At 49.8% G+C, this 10,848-nt stretch overlaps 1 protein-coding gene across 1 annotated transcript in view; it reads right to left on the reverse strand.

The window, feature by feature from the left end:
- The window catches only part of LOC144122193 (uncharacterized), a 33,890-nt gene extending 24,022 nt beyond the window's left edge, over positions 1-9,868 (reverse strand). Inside the window, exons 1-2 of the mRNA XM_077655776.1 lie at positions 9,681-9,868; positions 5,175-5,534 (exon numbers count right to left, since the gene is read on the reverse strand). Coding sequence (XP_077511902.1) covers positions 5,175-5,534; positions 9,681-9,815 — 495 coding nt within the window. The 5' untranslated portion in view covers positions 9,816-9,868. The remainder of the gene's footprint in view (positions 1-5,174; positions 5,535-9,680) is intronic.
- Positions 9,869-10,848: the final 980 nt, after the last annotated feature.

The following is a 10,848-nucleotide window of genomic DNA, read 5'->3' on the forward strand; positions in this document are numbered from 1 at the left end:
TTTGGCTTCAGCAGTCTAGAGACTGTTCTGACGTCGCGAAAAAAACTATCGGCTAAAATAGTTGTACCTAATTATCCATAACCAAATTAATAATGGCAGAGAGCAATTTTTTAAAATTCCTTCTAACGAGCCATCACAGCATAGTCATTATATGTTTATTCCAGCTCCAGCTTTTCGCACTCTTTGTTTTCAGTGCAGTTTTTTTTTCCAAGAGCGAGTAATACGTGGAATTCTCTACCTGACACTGCTGTACAAAGCACGTCTGTCGCAAAATTGAAGAGAAGCACAACGGACAGTCTTGTTTTGTAGCGAGAGCTACACTGGGCTACCAGTTGAGCATTTCACGGTGCATGGGAGAGTTTTGCGCATGCGCCGTTACCACAGCAACCGGAGAGGAGCAAGGTGCAGCGCCCACTCCACCGTCGGAGCCGAGCGTGACTTCACGCGGATGAGCAACTGTGCGCATGCGCCGATACCATGGTAACCAGAGACCCCACAGCTGCGCCGCGTTCTTCATCGCCGCCTCGCCGCCCGCCGCTCTATCACCCGAACCGCGCGTCGCATGCGCAGCATTGTGTATAAGAGGCGGAGATGTAGCGGGCGTCTGTATCGCAACGTTTGACATGCATGCAGGGAAGGAGAGGCCAGCCGCTGCTAAACGGCGGTATGGACAAGAGAAGATTAACTCTTCCGATCCTGAGGATGTCGCCTGGCAGTTGGCTTGAACGAAATAACAACGCTGGAGTCTGTGTTTTTGTGAAACAAGGTATCTATGCTGTCAGACATCTTCCTTCGATCGCGGGGTATAATGGTGAAGCCTGCTGTGTTCGGCTTCTGGAAGGCGGCATTATCATCATAGGAGTCTACGTGGCACCGGGAACATCTGTCAAGCAGACGATTGATGTGGTTGCCACGTGTATACCACGTATGGTATGGTTTCACAGTCATGTGTGCCTTTGTGTGATTTCAACAGAAAACAGGACTCTCTTAGTCACTGAATGAAAGAAAAGGTTGAGTTTAGCTTCGGACCCTCACGTCCAGACTACACAGTGGGGAACTACTATAGACGTTGTATACCAAAGAGACTCTACCAAATCGAAATTCTGATAGACAAAATTGAGACCGGTGCATGCTACTTCACATATCATAGGGCAGTCTTCGTCTCTCTCAAGCAAAATGAATAAAAGATGCGTATACTAAATGTCTCTCATTGCTAAACGCACATTGACCACAACAAGCTCATTCAGGGAAATATACCTCTCGCTGCGCATATCATGATTAGCCGAGCTATGCCACTGCCAATTTTTTTTCCCAGCCAATGAGTTTCTTTCATTTGAAAGTGCTTTCAGCGTTGTATACATGCTATTTAATCTTTTAATTTATTCTTGTGCTAAGTTCAAATATTTTGTTTATGATCACAAGTGTTATGAACACCTGGTTTATTATTATTACAAGTACCTGAATTAGGATGTGCAGCTTGTTATCCACTTTTCTTTTTTTTCTCTACTCCTGTAGAAGTCCCATACAGGGCTGACAGCGTCAATAAATAAATAACAAAAAATCGACCACCAGACCATTTGTGGCATACAGAAACTGCAATATAATCGTTCTTTTTTCACTCGCTTCCATTCCGGCATCTAGAGAGGTTGAGTAAGAAATGAATGAATTTAGAGGACAAACCACAGGTAATTTGCCGTTTTTGCATGTCTAACGGGATCTCATATTAACTTCCGACGTTACCACCATAGCCTGGCAACTGAAGCCGAAACTGAAACGAAAGAGTAAAAAAAAATAATTACAACGTATTTATTCAGCGCGGAAGAATTTAATGTGGTGATCTATATTTTTTTACGCTGTGCAGATTATTTCAGAGCAAGACCACACAACAAAAAATTTAGTATCTTAACTCCTTTAAGCGATCTTTGGAATTTAGAAAGTACAAAGTAGAAATACAACATTTGAGAATGAAAATGCCATTGACCTTTAGGTAATAGGAGCTTTGCATATGGAATTGTGTCTTGGGTTAGTGCCCAGCTCTTAATCACCCCACCGTTTTCTATGAACTTCTACCGCAGGTTCCTTGAGATTGCATTCGTCACCTCTGAGCCTTCGGGCATGCTGTTGTGCTTTCCACGACATGTGAGCGCATACTCCGAAAGGCAAGCGAAGATGAAAGTCAGAGATCCGACAGCAAACATGATGTTCGCCGCAAAGACTGTCAAGAAGTTGCTTTACGCGACGTAACCGTGTAAGCCACACAGCACCACCCTGTCGGAGAAACTGGTGTCAGTGCGAACCTGGATGGAGAGCGCAACAGCCTTAGCTGCAGCCGAACGCCCTGCAACGCATCTCAAACGAGGCTGCGAATGGAACCGAAGTAGTTTGGCGGCAGCGAGCGGTCGAAAGTGGCGTCCCTCTTTCACGCAGCCGACTGCCACAGCCGAAGCCGCTGACGGCAAACGAGCAGAAAGTCCCGCTAAAGCCAGCGCGTATGGAGGAGCCTTCCGCGGACTGATTACCCAATTCAGAGAATAAGCTTCCCTTCAGGTACTTTTAGGAGCAAAATTTGGTGGGGAGGGAATTTTCAAGTGTTGGACAGAGAATTTTAAGAACCGAAATTTTCAGTTTTCTTTAATTGTTGGTTTTCACAATCCGCTGCAGAAACAATGTGCCAGCAGTAGAGATTTTGGCCTCTAATAAATACGGCATGGACGGCTGCCTTCGGGAGAGTGGTGTGATTGGAAAAAGCCGCTTCAAGTGTGTTTTAGGTGGTTACCGAATTCCGACGGTGCGTCTGTTCTCATAATGCACGACAACAACGACGACCTCCGGCACCTAGATGATTCTTTTCTAGCCAGGCACTTTACCTTTCCAACGTTTGCCGTCGAGTCTGTTGGAGCCACCAGTGTTATTTCTTCTGTGGATGCTGCTGTCTAGCCATTCAAAGTAAACGTGTACTTGTGCATCCCGAAAAGTTGTACTGGAAGCTCATGTCGTCAGCTGGGCTATCATGGTCTTTTTCGTGGAATAGGTGTCTGTTTTTCGCACTCTTCCGTTCAACTGCCGTCTCTCTAAACTAGTTTTTAGTCATTTTGGGCCCGTGAAGTATTGTGTGAACATTTATCGGCTCCAATCTAAGGCACAATGTTTTTTACACTTACTAGAAGCGAACACTCGCTGAACAAGTCCACCTTCATAAATTCCCACCTTGAGCTTCTTCAGATCAGTGACGGGGGGGGGGGGGGGCGAAGAAATTCGGCGCTGCTAGGGCACTGCGTATACCGCGGTCTGCACAACCTGCATGCATGCCCCATGTCTCGGGTACAGACGCGAACTGGACCGCCGCCCAAGTGGAGCAGTTGCGAAGGAAGGCTGGTCGCGATGGCGGCTGGACTGAAACGACGCAGCCAACAGAGCGCACACAACTTCCTGCACACGGACCCCGAACCGACGGCCCATTGAACTCCCAGTGGTTTTGTCTTACCCATAAAAATCGAATAAGTGACCAGTTTGTCGCTTTTCTCATAAACGCGAGTTAGGCGCAGCACTAGTGGGCCTTTTCGCGTTCTTTCGAATCGTACTGTTGTGCATCACCGGGTGAGTCCACACAGGACGCCGAGTGCGAACCATGCTATGGTAACAGGTGTGTTGCCACAGCATAGGTTTTTATCGCAGCTGATCTGCGCTGTGTCAGCAAAGCGGCACAGAACGGCTCGCAGTAAACCGCCTTTCACCGGAAATTTACGCGACGAGCGACAAAGCGTAGCACTCCCTGCCTTTTCTTCCTTTCTTTATTTCTTTGAATGTTGGTGCTTAACGTCCCGAAAGTGCGCATGGGCTATGCCGTAGCGGAGGGCCCCGGATTAATGCAGTACGCCTTGACGCGCATCGAAGCCTCCCCCGAAAAGCAAGGACTCGGGCCAGCGACCTTAATATGCGCAGCCAAAGCCGGTGAGCCACCGCGGCGGGTCGCATTTAAATCGAGATGGTTGCTCACACCAAGCAAATATAAAAGTACTCCCCTTCCGCGATAAGATACATCCGCACACTTAAATCCGCACACTTGGATGCTATCTGAGGCGGAAGAAGGGTGATCTCCTCCTGAGGCATGTTGCTCTCGTCGGGCTCGAGTCACATCCATCGAGACTGCCGCCTTTGAGGGACAACTTGATTCAGCTTTAGTTATTTGTTTTGCAGTGACCCTTTACCCCGCAGCACCAAGGCATCAGAGAAGGGGAGCGGGCGTCACAGTGCTGCACATGACATGAGATTATACAATTCCAAAAGCTCGTGCGAATAATACCGCACGGCTATTTTTTGCTGTGTTGATGATTGTTCGTTTAAGAAGACGCATTTATTGATGAGAAAATCGGATTTAAGAAGGAAGGATTTGGTGGATGGAAAGGAAGTACTAGAGGTTTTATATATTCTTGGCAGTATTAAAGCTTTAATACAATACTGCTTCAATGTTTCAGTGGTTTCGTTGGGCATATTCGACAATTTCATGATTTCATGGATTTTGTTCTTTTCGCTCTTTTCAACCATCAACTTCTTTAATGCGTAAGGTTGTTCTACGGCACAGATCTCTTAATCATCATCATCATCGTAAGACTGAATACACCCACTGCAGGGAAAAGGCCTCTCCCATGTCTCTCCAATTAACCCCGTCGTTTGCCAGCTGCGCCTACCATATGCCTACAAACTTCTTGATCTCATCCGCCCACCTAACCTTCTGCCGCCCCCTGCTACGCTTACATTCTCTTGGAATCCACTCCGCTGCCCAAGGACCAGCGGTTGTCTTGCTTTCGCATTATATGAACTGCCATGAACCAGCTTCTGTTCCCTCAGCCATTCTGCCCGCTTCCGGTCTCTCAACGGTACACCTATAATTTTTCTTTCCATAACTCGCCGCGTTGTCCTAGAGCGACGCTAATGATTCGAACAGTTTGTTTCCTCTTTTCGTGTCTGCCGAGGTATCATTATGATAACGCTCCTAGTGTAGTTGGCATAGTTTTGGGTAGCTGCGAGTTGGACCGTGGAGAGCCATCGTCATCGGCGTAGAAGATTGTCGTCGATGCTTGCGCCAGTAAATACTGTACTGCCAATTAAAGCCTGCAGTCGCGGAACAGCGCGGCCATCGTCCGTGTGAGCATGAACTTGGAGAGTGACCTCACCTGCGTCTCCTGGGCCGCTCCGCTGTCGGCGGGGACCACGTGCGAGTTGATGTAGTAGTACTCTGGCGCGCGGCGGCAGGGCAGCGCCTCGTGTGCGTAGGCGCACGTCAAGCTGAGCTGGTTGAAGACGGTCTCGTTCGGGCACAGGTAGGCGGCGTGCAGCACGAACTGGTTGTTCTCCGGGTCGGCGAACGGCTCGCAGTAGTGGAAGAGCGAGCAGTTGCTCGGGTCCCCGTAGTAGCCGAAGATGCGCCCCTCGCACGAGAAGCCCGCCTCGCCGCCGTTGCTGCTGCTGTTGAGCGCCTCGGCCACCACCGTTGCGTTCCCAGCAGCCTCGGTCACAGTCGGGCCCGGCTCCGGCTGCGCGGACCAAAGCGCGTCACCACAACTACGGAGCCGATCCATTGTGGTCAGGAGACCGCAGTCACTGCGACTAACGCTGCTCCTTGCTAAGACCGACAGCTCTCGTTCTCAACGAGGCTGGCTGAAGTGAACTGTGAGCCCTCTCCTGAGTGAAATGTTGAGGAGCGAGTTGCGAGTGCGAATGCACGTCAAAGTTCGTTGCGGCCTCCCACCGCACGCGTCCACTCAGTACGGGGCTGTTTCGCGTAAATGCTATGTCGGATCGAGGGCGCAGCGACCGCGGAAAAAACAACCATCACGCATAGCAGAGACGTCGGCCTGTATGCTTTAAAGCGAATGATTTACTACACTGCTCCGTAGCTTCTTCGCGGTGTGCGCGAGTTGGACCCTGAACCTAGGGGAACCCACGCGACAGCTATAACGCCACTCAGCCGCCGCCTCCGAAACCGAGGTGCTCGTCTGTCTTTCTATCGGCCGTCGACGTTCATTGTGTTGATTGGCGTTGGTGTTGACAACGTTCTAGACTCCAATGAGTATGAAGAAAGGAAGGGAGCATAACTGGCGTCCTGGGTCAGTGGACGCCTCAATCGCGCTTTCAGGTACGTGGGGTGGTGTGAGAGAGAGAGGTGGGCTGCATGCATTAGCGCTTACAACGTTGAGCCGGACAAGCGACAGTGCAGAAATATGCCGCAGCGTTCATTGGGTGACCAACCATTATTTAACTGCCACCTGCCAGGGTGGCTTCCTATCTAGTGGGCGGAACGCACTCAACGTTGACAGACGACAAGCCGCGTCTGCTTACCAGATACACCACAGCTTTCGCTCTCTAACCAGCTTCAGCAGTAGTTCAACGCAGCATATTTTTTTCTGTAGGAACCGTGCATAGGGCACGAGTGTAAAATGCCAAAACACGCGCTCAATGATCCCCTTTATTCGTTCACTGACCGCCCTGCTTATTTTGTGCATTTTCGAAGGAAGTGCTCGGCAGTGGAGCGAACGCGCAGCTGATATCAGTCACCAGCCTCTGCCTGGAGGAGACAGGCCTTGCCTCGTGGTGCAGCGCGGCCGCTATCGCGCAGGTCGGCCCCGAGACTCGCGGCAATGCGGACAACGCAGCACTGCACACAGTGCAGTACACGCCCGGCGCTGTCTGTAGCAGCACTCTGCTTAAAAACAATCCGAAGGCAAAAGCAAAGTTGGTCTGTATCGGTAGATTAACCGCGTTGCGATGATGAAAACCTAGAGTCGTGAACAATATGTGAGGAAAGGAACATTCTGCGCAAGTTCCGAATTTTCTGGTCATTCCTCCACTCTGCACCTCTGCCTCGTCTTCGCTTGTTGCGTCCTTCGTGAGGTTTGCGCTGCTTTAATGGTGATGAACAAGCAACTAGGTCATCGTGGGTTCTTCAGGATCTGCACTAAATTTGAGAATGACTTCTGGATAATTGAACTTTATATCTGAGACACTTAATCCACGACACCTACCAGAATTACAGCTTAAAATTATACATTATTGACCACAATCACCGGAAGAAAGGGTTGTGGCTGCGACTGGTCTTTGTTCTGGTAGGCAACTGTTGTGAAATGGGCTGCATTCAGTCCTGTAGGTATACCTATCAAAACAATATTATACATATACACGCATGCTCATATCGTTGCATCCAAGTGATGCATGACATGTAAATAGGTTCCCTCGTTTTCGAGTAAAACACTGTATTACCCGATGCTTGCATCGCGTACTTATTTCTTAAAACACTAGTTAAACCCGATCTCTTCCCAAAGATGAGCCTTTTAAATTATGTTGGTTTTCCTATTCACAAAGCTCAAGACACGCCGACAGAGTTAGTGGATATACAACGCTTATTCCAAAGGGGTTCCTTCGGTCAAGTAAGCATCTTGAACCTCTCTTAACGCTCGTTTTCATGAGGCTGATGAATTTGAAGGTAAGTTCGAAAAGGGCGAGTTAGAAGCTCAAAAACCAAAGTATGGCTGCCGATCCAACGGAGTCATTGTATGAAGCACGATCAACGCTTACGACACCATTATCCAAGAACCTTGCGCGTCGCCATGATGCTGAATGTCTTCGGACTGTGCAAGAAAAGGCAGGCCGCCGTCTTACTCATACGCGGGTTGTATTTGTAGGAGACCAGTATTGTACTCGACGAAATATTTGTAATTGATTAGCAAAAAAAAAAGCCTTCATTGGTAAAGAGTTCTTTCGGGGAACCTGCGATTTCTATGCTGTTTCTGAAACAATGATCAAAAATAGTGCATTTAAGGCCTTGGAGAAAAACGAATGGTTATAGTAAACTGTCTTTTGCGCTCAAAAAGTGACCCAGAAAAACGCGAAGTACGGAAATTTGTAACGAACAACCCGACTTTCGCCTGAATTTGAGGTGGAAAAGTATCGCCCGATTTGTGCGCGCTGAATGTCGGCAAAAAGTAAAGCCGGAAAACAAAGGGCCCTGGAGCGGAAAGTAGGTTGAAATGCATAGAAGAAAAAAGCGCTAAAGGGAACGCACCGGCGAAGGAAAAGTTTTACTAGAAGAGAAGTTTTTTCGGGAAAGGTACACGTTCGCACTTCTTCCGGCTAGGCGCTACATGTATCGGACGGATTTTCGTTCTGTTTGATTATATGTTTCGCGCGTTTTTTTGTGGGCCATCGTTTCATGTATAATCTCCGCTGCTGTGAGAAAGACTGGGCCAGCGAATGAATCGTTGCCCTTAAACAGCTTCCTCCGCTGGCGTTTCAAGTATTTATTTACAGCAAGAAAATAAACATTTGAATTGATATTGGTTAGAAAAAAAGAACGCCTGTTATCGCAGTCATGAAGTAATCAATATATAAAGCTCAAAACAATGTACCCTCTCATACTGCTCACGTGCACAGCATTGATAAACTGGAAAAGGGAAAAAAATAATAAGCAGGCGTTACTAGCGAGCGGGGACCGCTTTTTGTGCGCCTAGATGTGAGTCTGCGTCTCGAAGTCCCTCCCGGACAACCGAGTGGAGAGAATGGATTCTCTCGGCTGCTGGGTCAACACCAACACGACAAGAAAGAGGCACAGCGCATGGAAGAGAGGGCGGATGTTCTTATTGTCATTTGGGGAGCCAGAATAAATGTTTGAGCTTTATGCCGTGAGACCGGCAACGCGGAGACGACGCGACCAGAGTGAGCTCCGCAGTTCTTTCTGCGAGGCCGCTAGCGCATTGGAGGCCCCGTTTGTGCATTTCCACTGACCCTGATTTCTGGACGGTAGTTGTACTTTCATGCTTTTCGTGTCTGTTAGCATGTACGATGACGATTCTCTTCTTTAAATGTGTCTGCCCTTGTCCTAACAGCGCAGGTAATCAGCTTAAGCGTCCGAAGGATATTGCTGCAGTATGAAATACCTTATGCCGACTTTATTTGCCAAAGAGGAGCACTCATATCGGTGTTAATGGCATTGCAATAAGTGCATTATTCCACGACAAAGGTCGAGGAAAACTCAGAGAAAAAGTTGACCACATAGCTGGATGCCCATTCTGAAACCTCGTCGGTGCATATCTGTCAGTCAAAATCAGATTGCCGCGGTCACGGTTTAAGAAACATCGATGCAACAAGTTAAGGAGAAGGTATACCGGTCATATGAACTATAGCTGCAGCTCTTATGCAAGTACTCGCCTTTCATCGGCTGTCCAGAATGCTGACAAAGTTTTTCAACTGGTACCTTCAGAAATGTTCTCTTAGCGAGCATAGCCTAGCGATGACGTCCTCGCTACCTCTGTGAATGAGGTCCACACGACGCGTAGCTCGCCAATGCCTGGGTGTTTCCTTTCGAAAGATGACGTTCTCGGCCACTAGGCTAGGCGAGAGGAGCGCGCAAGGGCTGCAGCATTGTGTCCTCCATCTCCGACTGCCCAGGAATGTGCCGGCGAGGGCGGCTCCGACGACTAGACCCGATTTATCGATGCCATAAGGATGCCACGGAGACAACGCGTCAATCACAGCGAAGGCTGCGACCCCAAAACGTGCGCGTGACCCGCTGTTCACCGCATTCGAACGGCCCCGTCTCTGGGCGCTAGTCAATCATTGTTTCCGCCAAGAGGGGGACACGAATGCCTGCCTGCACACACACTGCGCGGACGGCAAGAAGCACTCACCGTGGTCGGAGCCGCCCAGGAGCCCGCCAGGAGAACCACCACCACCAGGAGCATCGGCCACGCGGCGCACTGACCCCGATGGGTGCCAGTGACCCCGGCGACCGACCGGTGGCTTCCCAGGCTGATGCTCGGCATGGCTGCCTCTCCCTCGCTGGACACCGCAGAAGAGCTGCTCGCAGATGCGCGACCGCCCGCCGGGAAACGGCTTCTTATAGCGCGCCGACCACGTGACCCGCAGCCCTTTCTCCGCGACGACAGCACACTAACCTACTTCGGCTGTGGCGGCGGCGGCGGCGGGGGGGGGGGGGGGGGGGGGGGGGGAAGGGTGAGAGGGACGGAGGAAGGAAGGGCGGTCGGCCACCACCGCTAGACCCGGGGCCGCCCCGGGGTTCCCCCGCCCCACTGATAAGACAACAGCGAGGCCGCAGTGGTGACGAGGCTACTTCCCCCCTACACGACTGCGCCAAGCTTCTTGTTGCGGTGATAGGATAGTCCTATCCTATGCCACGCGCTCCGCAGTTTATGGTTAGTCGATACGATTAACAGATAATTTGCTGAGAGATGTTGGCTTGTGCTCAGTTCGCAAGCTAATCTGCTCATTTTGCCCGTTTCAAATTAAGTACCAGCGCAAGTGATAGATTTATCTGATGATGCGTGCTTCAAGGGAAGGGCCTCGAAATGCCCGCTTAACTTCATGCGGAAAACTTGGAGCGAATACGCGTCTACTTATGGCGGGTTAGTGATCGCAGATCCGATTCACGAGCGCGAAATAACGAAGAATACGAATCGGCTAGAGCGCATATGGCAGGTTCTCTCAGATCACAAATGACAGTTTACCAATATCCCTGAAGAGAACAGTAAACAACAGCTGTATCTTATTGGTACTAACCTGTGGGGCAGAAACATGGATGCTAATGAAAATGTTCCAACTTAAGGACAGCGGAGCGAGCTATGGAAAGAAAGATGCTAGATGTAACGTCAAGAGACCGAAAGCGTTAAAAGTGGATGAGGAAACAAACGCGGGCTAATGATATCCTAGTGGAAATGAAGAGGAAGAAACGGGCTTGGGCAGGGCATGTAATGTGTTGGATGTGGGGATCGGAGTAGCTCTCGACAGAACCACAGGTCAGGAACGACGCTTGCTGCGACCACCGCCACCACCACCAGG

Source organism: Amblyomma americanum, chromosome 2 (assembly GCF_052857255.1).
Source record: "Amblyomma americanum isolate KBUSLIRL-KWMA chromosome 2, ASM5285725v1, whole genome shotgun sequence".
NCBI classification, from domain to species: domain Eukaryota; kingdom Metazoa; phylum Arthropoda; class Arachnida; order Ixodida; family Ixodidae; genus Amblyomma; species Amblyomma americanum.